Here is a 25,392-nt window from a genome sequence, read left to right as displayed (position 1 = left end):
AACATTTATGAATCTGACCTTCGAAAGCTCCAAGTATTCCAATAATCTTTGGCCTTCTAGTGGAAAATAATCCAGTTTGCGCCTCTTATTACAGCAAAAGTAAATAAAAAAACTCCCTTGATTTCACTGTTGAATGGTTCACATCTAATTTTGAAGTCACAACTTCCCCCACTTCTCCACAGGAAATAGTTTGTCTGTACACATGGCACAGAATCCCTCAACCTTGAGCACTCATGAGGATTTGTTACAGTGAAATCAAAAAATGCTGGAGTCACTCAAAACGTCTACCGAGAAAGCATAGCTCATGTTTGGACTGCAGTCATCCATCTCCAAAATTTTTCAAAGTGGCAAAGACAACCACAGGAGCAGCTAATCACATCAGTCATGTGACCATCCACACACGAGTTAGTGACATCACCGGACACGGCCGCGCATGCGTGTTGTCGAACACCCGAACGTTCGCCGCGTGACAGTTAGAGCAAGAAAACTCAACACCAGCCATTTCTATAGTACATATAATATATAGTATTATTTATCACACAGCCGATTCAACTGCAAACCCCGGGCTCGATGCCAAACTTCCAGATTCGAACATCGGAAGTTTCAGATTCCCAGAAACTCTGAAGCGCAAATTGAGTAAGTTCGTTTGGGGATGGGTATGGGTATGGGGGAGGCGCTCTGAGTGTGGAAAGAGCAGGGAATGAGGATTTTCCGCTGTCGGCGATCACTTCGGGAATATTAGAATCCGTTAGTCTGCGATGTCGATGTCTGTCAGGAGTGGAGAGGCTGACTTGATGGTGACTTTCTCGCCATTTTTCTGTGCTTGCCGGCTACATGTGGTCACTATGGAAACGAGGGCACCGTGCACCCTGGGAGATAAACAGTGGTTGTCGTGGCAACGAATAGGAAGTGGCGTAAGAGACAATAAGTTGTAGAGCTGGATGAGCACAGCAGGCCCAGCAGCATCAGAGGAGCCGGAAGGCTGATGTTTCGGGCCTAGACCGTTCGTCAGAAATGGGGAGGGGGTTCTGAAATAAATAGGGAGAGAGGGGAGGTGGATAGAGGAGAGGAGGCAGACCGGTCAAAGAGGTGGGGATGGAGCCAGTAAAGTGAGTGTAGGTGGTGAGTTAGGGAGAGGATTGGTCAGTCCAGGAAAGACGTACAGGTTAAGGGGCGGAATGAGGTTAGGAAGTGGGAGGTGGGTGTGGGGGAAGAGGGGATAAGTGGGAGGAAGGACAGTTAGGGAGGTGGGGACGAGCTGGGCTGGTTTTGGGATGTGGTAGGGGGAGGGCAGATTTTGAAGCTTGTGAAATCCACATTGATATACCATTGGGCTGCAGGGTTCCCAAGCAGAATATGAGTTGCTGTTCCTGCAACCTTCGGGTAGCATTGTTGTGGCACTGCAGGAGGCCCAGAATAGAAATGTCATCTGAGGAATGGGAGGGAGAGTTGAAATGGTTTGTGACTGGGAGTTGCAGTTGTTGAGTGCGAACCAAGCATAGGTGTTCCACAAAGCAGTCCCCAAGCACCACTTGGTTTCACCGATTGTAGAGGAGGGCACAACGGGAACAGTGGATGCAGTATACCACATAAGCCGATGAACATCTGCTTGATGAGGAAAGTCTTCTTGGAATTTGGATGTGCAGAGGTGGGAGGTGTAGCACTTCCTGCAGTTACAGGGAAAGTGCTGGGTCAGGTAGGGCTGGAGGGGAGTGTCGAGTGGACAAGGGAGTCACGGAGAGAGTGGTCCCTCCTGAAAGCAGATAAGGGTGGGGAGGGAAACATGTCTTTGGTAGTGGGGTCAGATAATGTTCTGAATGTAGACATTGTCAAGGTTGGGTCAAACTGGGAAGGCCTGAATGTGGACTGTAGCCCGTTGGGGATAATCTGGTTCCAATGGCATCTGTATTGAATGGCATGTTTATTATGTCTGGCTAATACAAAGTTTCTCCATTGCTCCCCTAGATTTCAAAATTTAATTGAAGTGAAACACTGCTAACCTTTTATCGGTGATGTTTTAATAAACTTTCTTAACTCTTCCATCGATGGTTACTCATTAAATTAATGCAAGTATTTTGTATACCGAATACAAGAGTTGACAAAAAAGATGAAGAATAAAGTATGATTTGTAGCCTCTCGGCTCTATTTCCCCAAACTGAGTAAAATTGTACTGAGAAAGAACAGTGCAGGACAGCAACAGGCCATACAGCCAAACAAGATGTCTATCTAAACTGAAAAAAAAATGCCTGTACACTATATATACCTGCTATTTCCTGCCTGTTCGTATGTGTCAAGATACCTTTTAAACATTGCAATTGTATGTGCCTCCACAGTGCACTTACCACCCCCTCTGCAACAAACCCCCTTCTCACATCTTTAAACTAAAGTGAAAAATATTTAAAGAACTGTAAATGCTGGAAATCAGAAATATTCTATTCTGAAGAAGGGTCACTGAACCCAATTGATTTCTGATTTCTCTCCAAAATTGCTGCCACACTTGCTGAGTTTTTCCAGCAATTTCTGTATTTGTTCCTTTTAAACTTACCAACTTTTGCCTTAAACTTATGACCCTGACTAATTGACATTCCCACCTTGGGTAAAAGAATTTAAATATCCATTCCATCGATGCCTCTCATAATTTGAATTAAATATAGTTAGCTTTATTGTCACGTGTACCCAAATGAGTACAGAGAAAAGTTTAAAAGTCCCCACTTCCAGCATCATCTTAGGTACAAAGGTGCCTAGGTCCACCTTCTTCAGTTACAAGATCTTAGGAAACAGAGAAATTAAAAAGGCCAGCATTGCTGAAAAAAAGTACAGAACTGTTTTCCAACCTCAACCACACTGGCACCTTGCCTTTAGTCCATGCCGGGTTTCACCTCGAGATCGTTTTGGAATCACCTCAAGACCAGGAGTCCATGCTGAGGTCATGCCTGGCTGGGAGACCGGCATGTCAGGTGGGGAGGATCCCACACCAGGAGGTAGCCATGGGGGTGGGGAAGTGGCTATGCCAAGCAGAGAGACAGTGACAGGAGGCTGCCACACCAGCTGAGAGCACCCCTCATCCTGTCTGTGCTGAGGCCAGGAGTCGAGCGGATGATGGGATAGAAGAAGAGAAAAAGATTGGGTGGAGTGGACGAGCTCCAGCTGAAGCATCCCACTCCACCACTGTCTCAGTCTGGAAGCATAATCGAAGTTTTTATTGTTTCTATCAGGTTGCCCTTTGTCCTTTGACATTCAAGTGAAAACAAACCAATTTTGTTCAATTTCTCCTCATAGCTAATACCCTTCCAACTGGGCAACATCTTGGTAAACTGTTTCTGTACCCTTTCCAAAGTCTGCACATCTTCTATGGTGTAGTGACCAGAGCTTTACATAATGTGGCTTAACTAAAGTTCTGTACAGCTGCAGCATGACTTGCCAATTTTTGTATTCAATGCCCCAAGCAATGAAGACGAGAACATTATATGCCTTCTAGGCCATCTTATCCACTTGTGTTGCCTCTTTCAGGGAACTGTGGACGTGAATGCTTAAATTCCTCTATATGTTGATGCTGCTAAGGGTTCTACCATTTTTTGTATACTTCCCTCTTACATGAGATCTCCCTCACATTTGTTTGGATTAAACTCGATGAACCAATTCTCCACCCAAGTCTCTAGCCTATCTATACCCTGCTGTATCCCCTGCCAATCCTCCTGACTATTCTCAGCCTCCCCAATTTTTGTGTCATCTGCAAATTTACTAATCAGGCCACCTATATTCTCCTCCAAATCATTTATATTTATATTGAAAACAGCAGGGCTCCGAGCACTGATTCCTGGGAATCACCACTGGTTACAGATCCCCACTCTAGAAAACACTCTTCCACTGCTACATTCTGTCTTCAGTGAGTAAGCCAGTTCTGTATTCACTTTACCATCTCACTGCAGATCCCATGTGACTTCACTTTTTGTATCAGCCTGCCATGAGTACCCTTGTCAAAGACCTTACTAAAGTCCGTATAGAAACCATCTACTGCTGTGTCCTCATCATTCATTCTGTCATTTTCTCAAAAAATGCGATCAAGTATTTCATATACAACCTTTCCCACACAAAATGTGTGTAAACCATATCCCTAAGAATCTTGTCCAATAATTTCCCTTCCACTGACATAAGGCTCATCAGTTTGCAATTTCTTGGATTACCTATGTAGCCCTTCTTAAACAAAGGAGCAACATTGGCTATTCTCCAATCCTCTGGGACTTCTCCTGTGACTAAAAAGGATACAAAGAATTCATACAGGGCCCCAGCAATTTCCTCACCTGCCTCTGTAGCATTCTGGGATCGATCCCATCAGGTCCTTGGGATGTGTCTACCTTAATCCTTTTCAAAACAACTTATTTTTTGGAACAAAAACAGAAGTTGCTAGAAAAATTCAGCATGTCTGGCAGTATCTGTGAAGAGAAAATCAGAGTTAATGTTTCGGTCTGGTGACCCTTCCTCAGAACTGATGGTAATTAGGAAAATGTCGGATTATATCATTTTTTTGTATTGACATACCCAAGAATATCAACATATCCCTAATGAAACTCAACATTCACTATGATATTCACAAAGGAGAAAGACAATATAAAGTATTTGATGCAAACTTTACTGGACTTCCCATGTAAATGTGACAGTCAAGAAGGCACACCACGTCTCTTCTTCCTCAGGTGGCTCAGGAAATTTGGTGTGTCCATAAGGATCCTCACCAGGTTCGACAGATACACCATTGAAAACATACTGTCCAGGCGCACAACGGCCTGGTAACTGTTCTGCCCTGGACAGTAAGAAACTACAGAAGGTGATGTGCACAGCCCAAACCATCACGGAAACTAATGTTCCATCCATGGGCTCTATTTACATGGCTCGCTGCTGTGGAAAGGCTGCCGACATCATCAAAGACCCATCACACCCTAGTAATGATCTCCTACAATCTCTTCCATCGGGCAGAAGCCTGAATACACTCACTGACAGGTTCAGGAACTGCTTCTTTCCAGCTGTTATTAGACTGGTGAATGGACTGTTTAGCCTCAAATAATGCTGATCACACTAATGTTGATCTCGCCTAGCACACACCACGTGCAATGCAACCTGAATGCCAATGTCTAAGTTTTTTTGATCTGTTCATCCTTGCTGACTATGATCTGTCTGTGCTGCTCATAAACAAACCTTTTCACTGTACTTTGGTACATGCAACAATAAATCAGTCAATCAATCAAAGACCTCACCTACTTCCTCTGGCTCCACACACAAATTCTCTCTTGTGCCCTTAAGTGGGCCTGCCCTTTCTCTAGATAATAAAATGTGAGGCTGGATGAACACAGCAGGCCAAGCAGCATCTCAGGAGCAATGCTGCTTGGCCTGCTGTGTTCATCCAGCCTCACATTTTATTATCTTGGAATCTCCAGCATCTGCAGTTCCCATTATCTCTGCCCTTTCTCTAGCTCCCTTTCTGTCCCTTATGTATGTATAAAATGCCTTGGGATTTTCCTTAATCAACATTTGATACTAATTTGTAGTGCTTCACGCAGAACAGTCAACAAGTAGGCAATGTACCTAGTTACTACTTAATGTCATTTTGCTTTAATTAAAATATTTCCAGGGTCCATATGGGATTGATGTAATGAAGCAGCTATCATGATGTAAAGGAATGAAAGCTGTGAGGATGACCTCAGATAATGTAAAGACGTAAGGATAGTTAAGTAAATTGGAAAATATGGTTGCAGATTTATGTGGCTAAGTGTGAGCATAGTTACTTTAGTAACAAAGTGCAAGATATTTAAATGTTGACATTCAGAGATGTTTGTGTGTATTCACACACCAATTAGGAAGGCAAATGTCATATTGGCTTGCAAGAGAATTGGAGTGGAAGAATAAAACATCTTGCTACAATTTATAGGGCTATGATGAAATTGTATCTGGAGTACAGTTTTGGACTCCATATTTAAGACAGGATATGCTTGCCTTGGAGGCAGTAGTAGAGTGGAGGGTGGCAAACACTGTGGCTGCAAGAGCACTTTGGAGGTTGGGCATTCTTTTGCAATGAGTTCACCACCTAACTCCCCAGAAGGCACAAGTCAGGAGTGTGATGGCATACTCTAAGAAGATTGGCATCCTTCCATCACAAACGTACGGTGTACAACCATATATGAGATGGACTCTGGCAACTCATCAAGGATACTTGATATATCTTTCAAACTCACAACATCTATCGCCTAGATAAGCACAGAACACATGTAAGAACACCACTACATGAAAGCTCTCCTATTTGCCCTCTAAGAGTTATAGTTTCCACGGCTAAAGGGGTCAAAGGGCACAAGAGAAAGTGGGAACAGCATGCTGAGTTGGATGATCAACCATGATCATATTGATTGGTAGAGGAGGCCTGAAGATCTGAATGGCCTACTGCTATTCTTATTTTCTATGTTCCTATTTTCTAAGCCATATATCGTCCCAACTCGAAATTATATTGCCATTCATTTACTGTTGTTGGGTTAGAATCTTGGAATTACCTGCTGAACTGTGCTGTCAGTGTAGCAACACCACGTGAGTGCAGTGGCTCAAGAAGATAGCCGATCATCAAATTCTGGGGGAAACTGTTGGGACGGACAGCAAATGTTGACCATGCCACTGACTGTCAAATCCCATGAAAGAATAAAACAAAAGGTTGCAAGATTTGTACCTAGGGTCAAAGAGTTAACCTATCATGAGTTGAGTAAAATTGGATATACTCTGTAGAATTTAGAAACATGCAAGCTGACCTTATTAAAATATACAAGGTTCTGAAAGGCTTGATAAGATTCCAAAATTGCTTGCCCTGACCGAAGTATTAGAATATGAGGACTCAGTCTCTGGTTAAAAGGTTGACCCTTTAATAAGTAATTTGCCATCAGTCATACCAGTGTTCCTGATATATCTTTTTCTTGCTCTGAGAATTCCTTCAACTAAAGAAAATAATTCACAATTCTCTATAAATATATATCCCAATGAGGAAGAAGAATTCTAGGCAGTGCATAAACTGACGGTGGTTAATCAAAGAATATAAGGATAGTATCAATTTGAAAGATAAAACATACCTGTGCAAGTGGATGACAAACCAGAAGATTAAAAAAATTTTAAAAGCCAGCAAGAGATAACGGATAAAGTAGGAAGTAGACTATGAAGGCAAACTAGCAAGTAATACAAGACAAGCATTAAAGAGTTTCTTTAAACATTAAAAAAAAACTGAGAGGTGTGTGTGAACATAGGGTCTTGGACAACAGGGCTGGGGAAAGAGAACCAGGAAATGGCGTTGAAGTTGAACAAATATCTTGCAGCTGTTCTCATGAGAGAGGACACTAACAACATTTTAAATATACTGGAAAATCAAAGGGCTAAAGTAAGGGAGGAAATAAATGTCGCACGTATCACTAGAGGAAATGTACTAGGAAAGTAAAGGAGCTAAAAGCCAATAAATCCACTGGATCTGATGGGTTGCATCCTAAGATTTAAAGAAACTCATTGAAGAGAGAATTGATTTAATGTAGTAGTCTACCAAGAATCATAAGATTCTGTAAAGTCCCAGAGGATTGGACAACTGTCAATGTAACAGAATATTTAAAAAGGGAGGGAGACAGAGGAAAAAAAAAGGGTGACTGTAGCCCAGTTAACCATTTCCCAATAATGTTTGTAATTGGGAAAATATAAAATATAATCCAGTAAAGTCTGCAAAGGTTCATGAGGGGAAAATAATGCCCAAGAAATGCTTGCCAGTTCTTTGAAAGGTAACATGTAGGATAGATGTAGGAGAACCAGTACAGAAAATACATAGATTTCCAAAGGTGTTTGATAAAGTGCCGCGCGTAAGGCTACTTGATAAGGTAAGATACGGTATTGGGCGTGGTGTACTGGCATGGATAGAAGATTAGCAAACTAGTAGAACACAGAGTTGAGATGAGGGGACATTTTAAGGATGGCAACCTGTAACTAGTGAAGTGCCACAGGAATCAGTGATGAGGCCACAATTATTTAAAGTAAGTTTGTAGATGACACAATTATTGAGAAGGCATGTAGTAAGGATGATGTAAAGAGTCTACAGGAAGATATAGATGAGTTAAGTTGGTGCAAAACTTAGCAGTTGAAATATAATGTGGGAAAATGTGAGGCTACGCATTTTGACAGGAAGAAGCTTAATAGATAATAGGGAAGACAAATGGCCTGTTGGCCTTCATATCAAAATAGGGAGGACTTGCTAAAGCTCTGGCTACAAGGCAGTAGTCAGACTATACTTAGAATATTGTGAACAGTTTTGGTCTCCTTTATCTAAGGAAAGAAATACTGACATTGGAGATAATCCAAAGACTATTCACCAGGGTGGGTATAAAGGGCTGTCCTTGGAAGGAAAGGTTAAGTGGGTTGGGCTTGTATTTATTGGTGTTTAGTAGAATGAAGGGAGATATAATTGAAAAATATGAAGTTCTAAGCAGCTTGACAACGTAGACGTGGAGAGGCAGTTACCCCTTGAAGGGGAGTCTAGAAGCAAAGGTTATAATCTCAGTAGGGGGTCTGTTAGTTAATTAAAGCCAGAGCTGAGGAGAAATTTCTGCTCTCAGGGTTGTGAAACTGTAGAATTCTTTATCCCAGTGGGCTGTTAAGACTGGACCATTAAGGCTGTTCAAGGCTTCATTAAGAAAATCAATGGTTATGAGGTCAAGGCGGGAAATTGAAGTTGAGGATTATCATATCACTTATGATCTCAGTGATGGAGCAGATTCAATGAGTTAAATTACCTACTTCTGTTCCTACTTCATATGATCCCTGTTTCACTTCTTGAAGCTCTATGTCATTGGTGTGGCCAGTAATTGTTGTTGTCTTTCAAATTTGCCACAAGATTCACATTGTGGATATTGGTAGAATGGAAGGTCAGACCATTCAGTCGATCAACCTCTCCCATTCTGGAGATAGAGAGAAGTGGCGAAAGCTGAGCTGTTAGCCAAATCCACAAGTTTAACATGGGAATGAATGTGTTTGTTAGTAAGGAGATTGTCACGATCAGCTTCGTTGTGGGCTAAGAGCTTGGGAAGGTAAGGTGGGTTGTGGGTGTTGCTGCTTGCAAGGAACTATGCAAAGGAAAGCACAGAAAAAGAATATGTAGACATCCAAAGGAAGATGGGCCTGGCAAGTTAGCAGCACTGTAGGAAGATAGAGAAATGTTGTAGGGTTGGGGTAGAGATTTATAGAACTAATTACCCCAGAGGAGAAATGAAAGAATGCATGATGGTGGGGTATTACTGGTCCAGGAGAGAGAATGGGAAACAAAGTGGACAAACAAACAAATTAGAAGTAAAGGCATAGTGGTATTGTCAGTGGATTAGTAGTCCAATTAATGGTTCAAAACCTACCATTGCAGATGGCAAAATTTGAATGCAATGAAATCTGTTATTAAAAGCTAAGCTAATGGCAATCATTTAACCACTGTTGGTTATTGTATGAACCCAGCTGATTCGCTAATGTGTTGGTCTGGTCTGCATGTGACTTCAGACTCCTGACACAGGACCACTTTCAAGCTAAACAACGAAGTCCGGTGCAATTGACAAGGGTAAGCAAACTCCCAACCAATGGATCAGACCTAAGGTCTGTCGTTCTGGCACAATCAAACACCTAACAGGAGGTGGAGGCTTCACCAACATCCCTATCCTCAGCTCATCATTACAAAAGAAAAAAGGAAAATCCTGCAAATGCTTGAAAACAAACACAGAAAATGCTGGACAAACTCAGCAGAACTGGCAGTATCTGTGAAAAAAGAAACAGATGTATGGTAATAAAATGTGAGGCTGGATGAACACAGCAGGCCAAGCAGCATCCCAGGAGCACAAAAACCGACGCTTCGGGCCTAGACCCTTCATCTGATGAAGGGTCTAGGCCCGAAGCGTCAGCTTTTGTGCTCCTGGGATGCTGCTTGGCCTGCTGTGTTCATCCAGCCTCACATTTTATTATCTTGGACTCTCCAGCATCTGCAGTTCCCATTATCTCTGATACAACAGATGTATGGCTCTTTTTTCAGAACTGAAAGAGGTTAGAAACTGTTTCATTGCGTACTTTGATGCCCTTCTTTCCATCGTAAAGTTAAAAATGCTGATGCTTATTTGTAATTGCACGAAGTTCAGCATTATTCATGACACTTCAGGGACTGAAGCAATCCAAGTGCATTTACAGCAAGACCAGGATAAAATTTTGGGCATGGGCTTGGGTGGCTATGTGGCAAATAACATTCATGTCACACAAGTGCCGGGCAATGACCATATCCAATAAGAGAAGCTACAGATCACCCTCTGAATCCCACTATCAATATCATGGGGGTTACCATTGACCAGAAACTGAACTAAATGAGTTGTATAAATACTGTGGCTTCAAGCGCAAGTTAGAAGCTAGGAATTCTGCAGTTAGTAACTCCCTTCGAGGCTCCCTAAAGTCTGTCTCTGCTCCCGTACAAAACACGTCAGGAATATGTTTGAATATTCCCCACTTGCTGGAAAAGAGCAGCTGTAACAATACTCTTAAACTTGACACCATCTAGCCTGCTTTGTCAGCATTATGTTCAACATTCACTACTTTCAACATCCACTATCTTAATTTCCAATGTACTGTGGCAGCAGTGAGTACTGTCGACAAGTACACTGCGGTAACTCACCAAGTTTCATCCAACAGCACCTTTCAAACCCAGGAATTCTATTAGCTGGCAAAAAGTAACAGATGCATAGAAACAACACCTTTTGTGAATTTTCTTCAGAGTCATACACTAATTTGGAATTATATCATATTCCTCCATTGTCACTGGGTCAATATTGCAGAACTTCCTTCTTATCAACATTGTCGGTATTCTACTCCCAAAGACTGCAGTAGTTCAAAGGTGATAGATTCTGGAACAACTTTTATAAAAATCCAAATTGCACACAGACAAGGAATTATCAACTGTCCTGCTGCTGGTTGTGTATTAGCAATTTTTAGTATACATTTATAGAGTGATAGAGCTGTGCAACATGGAAACAGATCCTTTGGCCCAACTTATCCATGCGATCAGATATTTTAAATTACTCTAGTCCCATTTTCTAGACTTGGCCCATACCCCCTAAACTCCTCCTATTCATGTACCCAGATGCCTTTTAAATATTGTAATTATAACAGCCTCCATTTCCTGTAGCAGCTCATTCCTTTCCTGACCTCTGTCTGTATGGAACGACTTGCCCCTTAGGCCCCTTTTATATCTTTCCTTCTCACCTTAAACCTATGCCCTTTAGTTTTCGACTCCCTACCCTGAGAAAAAGACCTCGACTATTCAGCCTATCTATGCCCTTTATGATTTTTATAAACCTCTATAAGGTCACACCAATAGCCTCTGATTCTCCAGGGAAAATAGCCCCAGCCTATTTAGCATCTCCCTATTAGCTCAAATCCTCCAACCCTAACAACATTTTTGTAATTCTTTTCTGTACCCTTTCCTAAAACAGGGAGACCAGAATTGAATGAAGTATTCCAAAAATAGCCTAACCCCCAATGTCCTGTATAGCTGCAGCATGACATCCCAACTCTTATACTCAATGCACTGACCAATAAAGGCAAGTATGCTAAGCGCCTTCTTCTCTAATCTGTCTACTCGCAGTTCCATCTTCAAGGAATTATGAGCCTGCAACCCAAGGTCTCCTTGTTTCTTAACTCTCCCAAGATCCTACTTTAAGTGTATAAGTCCTGCTCTGATTTGCCTTTCCAAAACTCAACAGCACACATTATCCAAATTAACCTCCTTCTGCCACTCCTCGGTAGTGATCAAAGTCCCTTGGTACTCTGAAATAATTTTCCTCACTGTCCACAACACCACCAATTTTGATGTCATCTGCAAGCTTACTAACCTTTGCACTGAAATTCACATACAAATTATTTATATAAATGACAAAAAGCAGTGGATCCAGCACCCATCCTTATGTTGCAGGCCATAGGCCTCCAGTCCGAAAAATAAGCCTGGAGCACCACCCTCCGTGTCCAACCTTCAAGCCAATTTTGTATTCAAATGGCTAGCTCTCCATGAATTCCATGTGATCTAACCTTGCTAACCAGTCTACCATGCGAAGCTTTGTCACACACCTTGCTGATGTCCATGTAGACTGGAGAATAGAAAAGGGACAATAGTAAAGAATGCAAAGCAAAAGAGAAAGGCCCCATATTGGGATAAAGTTCGGACACAAGACGGAGATTAAATTTCAAATGCTGTTTATAGTGTACAGAAGTGGAGTTTGCACGAATGAATATGGTAAAATTTATGAATGAGGATGCAGGAATAGTAATCCAAAGGTTAGGCCAGTGCTCTGGGATCACAGCCCCAATTCCTACTATGTCAGCTGGTGGAGTCAATTCATGAAATGTAGAATTGAAAATAGTTTCAGAATTAATTCACCATTACTGAAGCTATCATTAGTTGTCAGAAAAAGAAATTGGGTTCACTAATATCTTTTAAGTAAAAAAAACTGTCAACCTTTGGTTGTGAGTTTGCTCGCTGAGCTGGAAGGTTTTCAGACGTTTCATCACCATTCTAGGTAACATCACCAGTGAGCCACCGATGGAAACTAACCTTCCAGCTCAGTGAGCAAACTCACATCCAGAACCTCAACCTGAGCTACAAATCTTCTCAAAACTCGCTAACTGTCAACCTTATCTGGTTTGGTCTGCATGTGACTTCCGATCCATAGAATGTCGTTGACTCTTAATTGTCCTCTGCATTGAATTAGAAGCCACTTAGTTAAAGGTTAATTAGGGATGGGTAACAAATGTTAGCTTTCCCAGCATCACACATCCTATAAAAGAATTTTTTTTTAACAATTGTTGTGCTGAAATTGTTGCAGAAAGAAAGCTGGAATTAAAGTCAATCTAAGAACTAGAAATGGTGGTGAAATGTACTTTGGCTCAGAAAAGAGAATCAATCTTCAATCAGGAGTGGACAGTAGCTGCCAGTAAACCAGTCAAAGACTCAGCAAGGTACAATGAGGTTTGAGGTTGCTGCCTTGTCTGAACAGAAAGTTACTTTAAAATTTTAAGTAGATCATAGATGCAGCAGCTGAGTCACAACTATGATGTAGCACAGTGCAGAGTGTAGTCTTAATATCCAGAGATGTCTAGGAACTTGAAAGTCAAATTTGGGGTAATATTCCATGCACACTGAGTAATGCAACCTAATGGTTTTAGGTGGCAGATTAAGATAATAGTTAACTTGTAATTTGGACTAATGTGCACACTAATAAAGAGAGGACAATGTAAACATTATAAGAGAGGTAATTGAGGAAGAAAGGGCAAAGGTCGCTAGGGAAAGAAATGCGCAGTGATGAGCTCCTAAGGGTGCTGATTGCTCGGGGGCCATTTTCAAACCTATCTTTACCTAGAAACTGCTGTTAGCTCATTTATTACTTACAGATCTAAGAGCTCATGCAACCAGAGAGTTCAATTTTGCCAAGAAATGTAAAATAAGCTATAAGAAATATAAAACGAGCTGAATATAATGGATGTTAATTTTACTAGTCCCAGTTTGCCATGATCTCTAGTGCTGAAAGAAAAATGTAAGAAATGCTAATTTAAGAAATAATGAACTACCCCTGTGAAAATTTAATTCTTTTATCCAGTAATAAGTCAGAATGATTGATGGGTAAATTATAGACCTTGGCATAATTACAATTCTATCTTTCGGTCATATAGGTTGCTGCACTTAAAAAAATCTAGTTTGCTTTAAAGATTTTATTGCATGCTGACTTATCAGGAAAATTGCGCTCTTGGATAATATAAAACGTTCAGTATTTTCCACAGATTAATAAGTTTGATGGTATTTTATGTTTCTTTAAATAGTGTTTATTTATATCGTATTCTCATATGGAGAATTTCCAGAGCTGCTCATCTGTTATGGGAAAGATGCATTCAAGGACTAAAAAGACAGTAAAAGCTACCACTGTGATTGGATCTTCACCATCTCAACCGAAGACAAGTGCTGAGATCATTAGCGAGGCCCGTTCTTCACTGAGAAGTTTAAAGACTCAAAGACCATTTACTCCTAAAGATCATCAGAGGACGCTTTTTGCGTCTACTTCTTCCCGTGAACCTGATAATAGGCCTCCTTCTGCATTCAGGTAACAACATTAGTAATTTGGAAATATTCCCATGTACCCCTATAATGGTATAGATTCAGTGTATTACAGTTATAGGTTCATTTTATATGGCAACATTATTTTGGAGTTAAGTAGAGTATTTGTCAGGGATTAGTTTCAGTTTTATTTAAATTTTATTTTGGAAGTTTTGAGTTAACTGTCAATACAAATTAAGGAGGTCTTGTGATGCCATGACAGCATCCCTGGTTGTGAACCAGAGCTCAAGATTTACTCCTACTTGACAGCTTGTTGGCCAAGGAAACTGCACCCATAAATCTGCCAAATAAGTTGATTACCAGCTTAATTCCTTCCAATATATGCCAGTGGCAGATACTAAAAGAGGGAAAGATTCGTGGTCGGTCATATGCTGGAATGAAATTGTGGTCTCTGCCCAACGATCTACAGCTCTAGGCTACAAGATGTATGTAAAATTGCATATTGCCACTGCAACTCATCTATCTTGCAAAACTGGTTAGCTCAGTCTGCTGGACAGCCAGTTTGGATTAAAATAGTAACAATAGCAAGGAGTTTAATCCTTTTCTGGCTGGGATACATTTGAGATCATCCATGGCTTTCATGGTGGAGATCACAGTGCAATGGTTTGGACTTGTCTTCAGGCAGAGAACTGAAGGAATAACAAGCAAACACAACAAAACAAAATAAGAAAAAACAAATTATCCATTGCCTTCTATGCAACAAAGTACAGTAAAATTATGGTAAGTGGAATTCCAGGGGACCTGCCCATGAATTCATGTTAAACAGAGCTTCACAATAGCTGAGGAAGCTATTATGTAACCCAATTTGTATGCAAACGTGCTCTGTCAGAACAAAACAAATTATTACAATAGGTATGTGAAAAATGACTACTTTTCAATTTTATTCACACCTTGCAATGGGCTGACCTTGTTCTGTAAAAGGCACTGAAAAATGTTGAGTTAGCTCTAGAAAGACTTAGTAATCTTTTTTGGCTTGGTTTGCTGTCATTGGACAAGCAGGATGTGGTGCACCATGTTGGAAATGGAGTAAAACAGATTTTCCATGGTTTTTTTTGTTTACTGAAGTCTGTTGTGCATCAATTACTACAACCTACATTTAATTTAACTACTTATTAAGAAATCTTATAGACAATCAAATATTGAAACAATTATTTAAACTTTATTGCATGTAGCAACCAAAATAAGACCCCCTCGAACAAGTTTAGGCCTCAACCCAACTTATCTATTACCTGATTAATGGTGCAATTTAGTAATGATTCCAACCAACAGCATCTGTCTGTGCATGTCTATTGTTTGATCCTTGTGCATTATTGTTCTCCAGGGTTCTGAAGAATTTTGCTGAAGAATCCTGAAGTTGAATTCTTAGAGGATTTTCAATCTTGCTGATTGACATTACTTATGACAGTTCTATAGTCACCAAGTCTAGTTAGCCTCCTTATCAGGAATGAAGGCCAGTTGCTCTCAACCTAGCTTTTCTATTTCTTGTTACATTCAGTGTTAGCTGTCTGTTTGAAACGCAGCCTGTAACCCCTTAAATTTTTCCGTAGGCAACCTTAATGGCCCATTTGTCACACGTGAGCTAGTTACCAAGCAGATATCACCTCCATGCCCTCCACCTCTTCCAGAACTTCCAATTCCCTGGTCCCCAACACCTCATTTTCACCATCGACGTCCAGTCTCTATACACTTGCATTCCTCATGCAGATGGCCTCAAGGCCCTCCGCTTCTTCCTGTCCTGCAGGCCCGACCAGTCCCCCTCCACCGACACCCTCATCCGCCTAGCTGAACTCGTCCTCACCCTCAACAACTTCTCTTTCGATTCCTCCTACTTCCTACAGACTAAGGGGGTGGCCATGGGTACCCGCATGGGCCAAAGCTATGCCTGCCTCTTTGTAGGTTACATGGAACAGTCCCTCTTCTGCACCTACACTGGCCCCAACCCCCACCTCTTCCTCCGTTACATTGATGACTGTATCAGCACCGCCTCTTGCTCCCAAGAGGAGCTTGAACAGTTCATCCACTTCACCAACACCTTCCACCCGAACCTCAAGTTCACCTGGGCCATCTCCAACACATCCCTCATCTTCCTGGACCTCTCTGTCTCCATCTCAGGCAACCAGCTAGAAACTGATGCCCATTTCAAGCCCACCGACTCCCACAGCTACCTAGAATACACCTCCTCCCACTCACCCTCCTGAAAAAATTCCATCCCCTATTCCCAATTCCTTTGCCTCCGCTGCATCTGCTCCCAGGATGAGGCATTCCACTCCCGCACATCCCAGATGTCCATGTTCTTCAAGGACCGCAACTTCCCCTCCCGCAGTGGTCAAGAATGCCATCGACCGTGTCTCCCGCATTTCCTGCAACATATCCCTCACACCCCGCCCCCACAATAGCCTCCCTAAGAGAATCCCCTTCGTCCTCACATACCACCCCACCAACCTCCGGATACAACGCATCATCCTCCGACACTTCCACCATCTACAATCCGACCCCACCACCCAAGACATTTTTCCATCCCCACCCTTGTCTGCCTTCCGGAGAGACCACTTTCTTTGTGACTCCCTTGTCCGCTCCACGGTCCCCTCCAACCCCACCACACCGGGCACCTTCCCCTGCAACCGCAGGAAGTGCTACACTTGCCCCCACACCTCCTCCCTCACCCCCATCCCAGGCCCCAAGATGACTTTCCATATTAAGCAGACGTTCACCTGCACATCTGCCAATGTGGTATATTGTATCCACTGTACCCATTGTGGATTCCTCTACATAGGGGGAACCAAGTGGAGATTTGGGGACCGCTTTGTAGAACACCTCCACTTGGTTCGCAATAAACAATTGTACCTCCCAGTCGCAAACCATTTTAACTCCCCCTCCCATTCCTTAGAGGACATGTCCATCATTGGCCTCCTGTAGTGCCACAATGATGCCACTCGAAGGTTGCGGGAAGAGCAACTCATATTCCGCTTGGGAACCCTGCAGCCCAATGATATCAATGTGGGCTTCACAAGCTTCAAAATCTCCCCTTCCCCCACTGCATCCCAAAATCAGCCCAGCTCATTCCCCCCCCCACAGCATCCCAAAACCAGCCCAGCTCGTCCCCGCCTCCCTAACCTGTTCTTCCTCTCACCTATCCCTTCCTCCCACCTCAAGCCGCACCTCCATTTCCCACCTACTAACGTCATCCTGCCTCCTTGACCTGTCTGTCCTGCCCGGACTGACTTATGCCCTCCCCACCTGCCCTCCTATACTCTCCTCTCCACCTATCTTCTCCTCTGTCCATCTTCGGTCTGCCTCCCCCTCTCTCCCTATTTATTTCAGAACCCTCTCCCCATCCCCCTCTCTGATGAAGGGTCTTGGCCCAAAACGTCAGCTTTTGTGCTCCTAAGAAGCTGCTTGGCTGCTGTGATCATCCAGCTTCACACTAGGTTATCTTGGATTCTCCAGCATCTGCAGTTCCCGTTATCTCAGACATCACTTCCTGTCTCCCAGGAAACAGTTTTGTTTACTCCTTTTTCCATTGCTAATTGGCATGTTGCTTTTAATTCCTTTAAAACAGCTTGTCCGTGTCCTTTTCATCTCAGGAAACAGTTTATTTCAGAAACAGTTATTGCTGATTCTTTCAATCCATGAACAGTAGTTTACAGTATCACAGGTCCAAACTCCCATCACATCTCTATGCTTTTTGAGGTGTCTACTAGGGAAGTCGGCAGGTGAGTAGCTGGGCAGTCGTTGAGCTTGCTAGGGTCATCAGCTTCCTTTTGCTCCTTGGTTAAAGAACTATCTATGATGTGTAGTTTTTCATCTGTCAGTTATGTTGTGAAATGTTTAGCGTCATGACTTTTAATAACTTTTATTTTTAAGACTTTCTATGCCAGTTTCCTTTTGGTTAACAGAAAGAGACTCATTATTGTGTTGGTTGAGTTCACCTTGCTTCTTATAATTTTCAACATCTTTTACGACCATAGCCAGTTAAACCCAATGTAGTGGAAGCATTTGGCGATTGTAGCTACATCACCATCTTGCGTGCTTTCTTTATCATGAATATGCACTCAAAACAGTTTCAGAGATAGTAGGAACTGCAGATGCTGGAGAATCTGAGATAAGAAGGTGTAGAGCTGGATGAACACAGCAGGCCAAGCAACATCAGAGGAGCAGGAAAGCTGACATTTCGGGCCTAGATCCTTCTTCAGAAATGGGGGAGGGGAAGGGGATTCTGAAATAAATAGGGAGAGGGGGGAGGCGGATAGAAGATGGATAAGGAGAAGATAGATGGAGAGGAGACAGACAGGTCAAAGAGGTGGGGGTGAAGCTGGTAAAGGTGAGTGTAGGTGGGGAATTGGGGAGGGGATATGTCAGTCCAGGGAGGATGGATAGGTAAAGAGGGCGGGATGAGGCTAGTAGGTAGGAGATGGGGTGGGGCTTGAGGTGGGAGGAGGGGATAGGTGGGAGGAAGGACAGGTTAGGGAGGTGGGGACTTTGTAAGAATCCCCTACCCTTCCCCGTTTCTGAAGATGGGCCTAGGCCAAACTTCAGCTTTCCTGCTCCTCTGATGCTGCTTGGCCTGCTGTGTTCATTCAGCTCTACACCTTGTTATCTCGTGCACTCGAAACAGATGCCTTGACAGTTTGAGAAATCAGCTGCTGTCAATAGTTAGTTTTTAGATTCTTAATTGCCCTGAGAGAGAATCATATTGCACTCAAAAAATTTAGTTCTATTTCTCTGTGCACAGATGTTGTCAGACCTGCTGCGTTTCTCTCACAACATCTGTTTCAGCATTCTCCTCTCATTATTTGTTTTCCCTTTACTTTGGATGTTTTGGCTATCGCATAGATGAGTAATCATGGATTAATACTCAAAACTGTAATATGTAGATCTTTTGCTCCAAACAATTTGTTTGCTTGTATTTTACATTGCCTTTAAACCTAATACAGTAAAGGAGCTCAATATAAAGACAAACTTCTTGAAGTAATATATCTCATATTTTGTTTATGCAGTCTCCATTCTCGAAGCTTTGAAGGTAGTGACTCAAGACCCATATCAGGAGCACGTCTCACCCCTCTGGATCATGTAAGTAAATCAAAAGAAGGCAATGTCAACTTTCTTCAAATTGTTTTAAAGTAGAAATGGAATAAATGTGAGCAATGATATGGGCTTTATTCAGTTATGGAGTGGCATAATGTAGTATAAAGCTGTACTGACACATTTGGATCCACAGTTTGTACTAAGCTAAAAGGCAGTGGCTAAGATTACATGGGACCACAATGCAGAAACAGGCCACAAGCCTCCACCAGTCCATGTGGATGTGCATTCCTAACAATTTCCATCTTTCCTCGTCTTAACCTGTTTTCATAATTGCTATTCTCTTCTTCCTCACATGCTTGTTGAGCCTCACCTTAAATACATTGAAATGAATCATTTAGAGTCACAGAATCATACAACATGGAGACAGACCTTTCAGTCCAACTCATCCATGCTGACCAGGTTTCTCAAGCTAAACTTTCCCATTTTCCTGCATATCCCTCTAACCTTTCTTATTCATGTACCTGTCCAAGGATCATTGAAATGTTCTAACTGTACCTGCTTCTACCACTCCCTCTGCCTCTTCATTCTATGTACAAACCACACTTTGTTATCCCTTGTTGCTGTCTGTTTTGGATCCTTTATTATGCTATATCCCTGCTGTACTAACACTGTGTTCCTCTCCCTGCTGATCAAGTTTAAACTCTTTATGATAGCACTGGGAAATCTACCAGTATGGATGCTAGTTCCACACTAGTTAAGTGCAGACTGTTCCACTTGTACAGGTCCCACCTTCTGCAGAAATAGCCTCAGTGATACAAGAATTTACAACTCTCCCTCCTGCATCAACTCTTAAACCATGCATTTGTTTTCCCTGTTCTATTTCCATGCTCGCTAGTACTTTACAAGTTTTGCAGCCCTGCATTTTAATTTACTGCCTAGCTCCCAGAATTATTGATGCAAGACTTCATCTCATTTATGTTGTTTCCAATGTGTACCACAATATCTAACTTATCATCCTCTCCCTTCAGGCCAACCAAGGTACAATATACCTAATTTTCAGTTCTATCTCCAGAAATTAAACCTATTCGTTTTTAGACTTTACTAACCCATGGTTCAAGTTATTATAATTTATACTCTGAGATCCCTTTGTTCCTCTTCCCACTTAGGCTTTCACCTTTCAAATAATAAAGGACCTCTCTAAACTTCCTATTAAAATGTACCACTTCTCAAAAGATTTGGGTATGGAATATAGAAGGCATGGTTAGTAAGTTTGTGGATGACACCAAAATTGGCGGTATAGTGGACAGGGAAGAAGGTTATCTAAGATTACAAATAAATCTTGATCCATTGCGTCAATGGGCTGAGGTGTGGCAAATGAAATTTAATTTGGTTAAATGAGAGGTATTGCATTTTTGTAAGACAAACAAGGATGGGACTTATACATTTAATGGTAGGACCTTGATGGCGTAGAACAGAGACCTGGGGGTTCAGGTACATAATTCTTTGAAATTGCGTTGCAAGTAGACAGCGTGGTTGAGAAGGCATTTAGCATGCTTGCCTTCATTGCATAGACTTTTGAGTACAGAATTTGGGAAATCATGTTGTGCCAGACGTTGCTAAGGCCTCTTCTGGAATACTGTGCACAGTTCTGATCACCCTGCTATAGGTAGGATATTATTAAACTGGAGAGGGTTCAGAAAAGATTTACTAGGATGTTGCCAGGAATGGAGGATTTGAGTTATAAAAATAGGCTGGATTAGCTGCGACTTTTTTCATTGAGCATAGGAGGTTGAGGGGTGACCTTTTTTACAGAGATTTATAAAATCAGGAGGGGCATAGAATAAGTGAATCACAATGGTCTTTTCGTTAAGGTGGGGGAGTTCAAAAGTAGTGCGCATATTTTGAAGGTGAGAGGCGAAAGTTTTAAAAAGGACATGGGAGACAACATTTTTCATAGACAGTGGTTTGTATGCAGAATGAACTGCCAGAGGAAGTGGTGGATGTAGGAATGGTCACAATATTTAAAAGACATTTGGTAAGTATGTGAATAGGAAAAGTTTGGAGGGATATAGGCCAAACGTGAGCAAATGGTACTCATTTAGTTTGGAAACGTGGTTGGCATTGACTACTTGGACCAAAGGGTCAGTTTTGATGTTGTATAACGCTATGACTCTATTTACCTGTCCTAACTTGATTTTCTGATTATTTACCCATTCCTGCAAATTGTCTGCCTGTAATATGTTGTCATGTAATGACAATTTTCCTCAGTGGGTGAGTGTTGTTGGCCCCAATGCTCCTGTCTTAAATATGTCTGTCAATTCTCCTATCTTTGTAGCCAGGAATTGGGCCAATGGATTGGTCCCCACTTATGGACAGATACTGCAATGGTTTGCCATTGCCCTTTGCAGTTTAGCTGACCGGGAAACATGCCTGCTGTTGCTGCCTACCATTAGAATATTGGAAGGATTTACAGGCTGACAGTCAACATGACTGACCATGTTATAACCTTCTGCAGCCAACAAGATGTGGTATATGATTCAAACCCAGAGTTTGGGCACAGAGCCAGGCACACTATCCCTGTGCCACAAGACCTCCTTTTGAGTTAAATAAGGCAATATAAAACAGGATTTGTATCCCTAACTGCTTTGTATAAGGACAAGGACAATGTTTTTGATGTTCTCCATGACAGAATGTCATGTTGACACATGGGCCAAATTCATACCTTCATGATGAGTGGGCACTCAGGTGACGAGGTGGGGTATAAAAATTAAAAATCATTTAACGTGATTCCAACACAACCTGCTCTGTACGTGCTCATTGCTTTTATGGTAGCAGGATTATAATGTAGATGCGTGTTGGGTTAGGGTCTGGAGTTTTAAGCTATCTGGGGAAGATGTAGCTGGGGTGTGTGAGATGTTTATGGGGTCAGTTTAATAGTTAATCAGAAGGGAATGTTAATGGGGTTTACAAGTTGCCCATTGGAAAATTCAGTTTCCTGGATGATTCTTTTGGAGTATGTCATGATTAAGATTCTGCAAGGTCCCCATATGTAAATCCCATCTACACTGGCATTACAGCTTTCCAAAAAAAACCCATTCATGTGTTTTTAAACTTAAATGTTTTATCTTAGTTGAACACAAATTTCCAGTAAAATTAGTAAATTCACATTGACTGACCTCATAATAGGTTTGGTATGGGAAATAGAAAATATCACACTGACCAGCAATGGTTACTGTTCTGAAATTTGAAGAATTGAGCGTTAGTGGAGCAAACACGAATGTGGTCTTCTATGCATCCCAAAGTATTTCTTTACAACATTTGGCGTTGAATCAGAGAAAGGATGTATATTATCTAGATCTGACACTTCAAATATTGGAGAACACATACTAATATATAAATTTAATTAAGAGGTTTGCATGATCTAAGAATGAATGCTTTTCCGTTCTTTTTCTTTCGGTGACTTCTGTGCACAGAATTTCGCTGTTTAGTGGCGTTTAATGGGATTTTAAAATTTTGAAAGATTTTAATTGGTTTAAAATTCTTGTTTTCTCCCATAACAGAAACCAAAAATTCCTACCTCTCCTTCCAAAGATGAAGGACCTCCCATTCCAAAGCCCCCACTGGACCCAGTAGAGGTTAAGAGAGTAAGCAATGCTCGTGCACGACTATTTAAAGTAGCTTCTCAAGGAAGCCTGCTGCCTGACAAAGAAATTCATTTTGAAGAAAGTAAGTGGCTTCTCATTTTCTCCATGTCTGTCAATGTGTGTGTGCATAGTTCTTTGCTGAAATATTTTATCAAAGAGCTCGTTAATTAACAAATGATAGAACTTTGGTTTGAATTTGAATGTAGCTCAATATGAAACTAGAGACTTAAATAAAAACAAGGGCAATATGAAGGTATAAGATGTAGTGAATTGGACAAAATACATTTAAGAAGGTTTGGTGGTAGATATGCAACATTTAAATATTTAAAGAATTAATGCTTGGTTTTCAAAAAAACACTCCTTTAAAGCAAAAATGCTCACCCAGAAGATGGAGAAGACACGTCTGAAGAGAAGTTAAAGATACTATTAAATCAAAGGAAGAAGTTTGTGAAGTTTCTAAAAAAAAAATTGTAAGCCTGTGGATTGGGAAATTTTTAGAATTTAGAAAAGGAAGACCAATAAATTGGTAAGGAAAGAGAGATGATAAGATGAATGTAAAATAGTAAGAAACATAAAAAACATTGTAAATGCTTTTATAGGTATAAGAAATGTAAAGGCATAGCAAAGGCAAAGGTAAGTCAGTTGCAGACAGAGACAGGTGAATTGATAATAGGAATGGCAGAGCAGTTGCATAAGGACTTTATTTCTGATTTCACAGAGGAAGATTCAAGAGGTTGCCCTGAAATTATTAAGATCAAAGGATAATGAGAACATGGAACTAAAAGAAATTAGTACTTGTGAAATAAAAATAGTATTGGAGAAATTAATGGGCCTGAAATTTGACAAATTTCTGCAGACCAATGACCTTCACCCTAGAGTATTGAAAGATTAACAGAGATAGTGATTATATTGGTGATCATTTTCAAAATTCTAATGCTGCTTTCAGATAAGAGGGTTTCAAATGCAACCCACTGTTAAAGAAAGGCAGGAGAGAGAAAACGGGGGAACTACAGATCTAATGTTAGCACTAGGGAAAATACTAGAATCTATTATAAAGGATGTGATTATGGAAGATTTAGAAAATAATTGTTTAATTAGACAGAATCAACATGGATTTATGAAGGAGAAGACATATTATTGGCAGAGTTGATGAGCAGGACCAGTGGCTGTGGTGCATTTGGATTTTCAGAAGGGTTTCGATAAAGTCGCACACAAGAGGTTAGTAATCAAAATTTGAAGCATGTGAGTTTTGGGATCATATAGAAGGGATTGAGAATTGGTTAACAGGCAGAAAGTAGAGAGTCGGAATAAGTGGATCATTCTCAGGTTAGCAGACTTTGACCAGTGGGGTACAGCAAAGAAAAACATGAGCCCCAGCTGTTCACAATCTATCAATCATTTAAATGTGTGGGAAATTGTAATATATCCAAATTTGCAAATGATACAAAACATGGTAGAAATTTCAATAGTGAAGCAAATACAAAAAGGAATTTAGACAGGCCGAATGACTGGGAAAGATAGATGAAATATAGTGTGAATAAATGTGAAGTCTTCCACTTTGATAGGAAGAATGAAAATGTAGATATGTATTAAATGATGGGAGATTGGAAAGTGTTGATGTTCAAAGGGGTCTAGGTGTCCTTGTCCATTAGCGAGCAAGATTGCAACAAGCAATTTGGAAAGCAAAAAACATACGAGCATTTATCACAAGAGGATTTGAGTACCAGAGGAAAAAATAGTCATGCTTTAATTTCATAGAACACTGGCAAGATTACTCCTGGAGTACTAGGTGCTGTTTTGGTCCCCTTGCCAGGGGAAGGATATACTTGCCATAAAGGGAATATGGCAGAGGTTTACCAGACTGATGCCTAAGATGGTAGGACTGTCCTGTGAGGAGAAGTTGAACAGGTTGGGTCGGTATTTCTGGAGTTCAGAAGAGTGAAAAACAATCTTGGACAACCTTACAAAATTTATAAAGAGATAAAAGATATAGATGCAGAAAGGATATTTCCTCAGGCTTTTTTAGAACATAGAACATAGAAAAGTACTGCACAGTGCAGGCCGTTCGGCCCACATTGTTGTGTTGTGGAATAATCCTAATCCAAAAATAAAATAACCTAACCTACATTCCCCTCAATTCACTGCTGTCCGTGTGCATGTCCAGCAGTTGCTTAAATGTCACTAGTGACTCCGCTTCCACGACTACCACTGGTAAACTATTCCATGCGCTCACAACTCTCTGGGTGAAGAACCTCCCTCTGACGTCTCCTCTATACCTTCCTCCTAACGCCTTAAAACTGTGACCCCTCGTGGCAGTCAATCCTGCCCTGGGGAAAAGTCTCTGGCTATCGACTCTATCCATGCCTCTCATTACCTTTGTACACCTTGATCAGGTCACCTCGCTTCCTCCTTCTCTCCAGAGAGAAAAGTCCAAGCTCAGTCAACCTCTCCTCGTAAGACAAGCCCTCCAGTCCAGGCAGCATCCTGGTAAACCTCCTTTGCACCCTCTCCAAAGCCTCCACATCTTTATTATAATAGGGCGACCAG

At 41.4% G+C, this 25,392-nt stretch overlaps 1 protein-coding gene across 3 annotated transcripts in view; it reads left to right on the top strand.

The window, feature by feature from the left end:
- The first annotated feature begins 452 nt into the window (after positions 1-452).
- armc2 (armadillo repeat containing 2) overlaps positions 453-25,392 on the top strand; it is a 169,463-nt gene continuing 144,523 nt past the window's right edge. For 2 of the 3 annotated variants that reach the window (XM_048530320.2, XM_059645236.1), the window contains exons 1-4: positions 453-636; positions 13,885-14,162; positions 19,174-19,246; positions 22,762-22,927. In XM_048530320.2, coding sequence (XP_048386277.1) covers positions 13,909-14,162; positions 19,174-19,246; positions 22,762-22,927 — 493 coding nt within the window. In that variant the 5' untranslated portion in view covers positions 453-636; positions 13,885-13,908. Of the gene's footprint in view, positions 637-13,884; positions 14,163-17,759; positions 17,890-19,173; positions 19,247-22,761; positions 22,928-25,392 lie in introns of those variants that run through there. The other variant, XM_048530322.1, reaches the window with a different exon arrangement.

This window comes from Stegostoma tigrinum, chromosome 4 (genome assembly GCF_030684315.1).
Source record: "Stegostoma tigrinum isolate sSteTig4 chromosome 4, sSteTig4.hap1, whole genome shotgun sequence".
In the NCBI taxonomy this organism is placed as follows: Eukaryota; Metazoa; Chordata; class Chondrichthyes; order Orectolobiformes; family Stegostomatidae; genus Stegostoma; species Stegostoma tigrinum.
The sequence above is the reverse complement of the archived record's forward strand: the minus strand, read 5'-3'. Positions and strand labels throughout refer to the sequence as shown.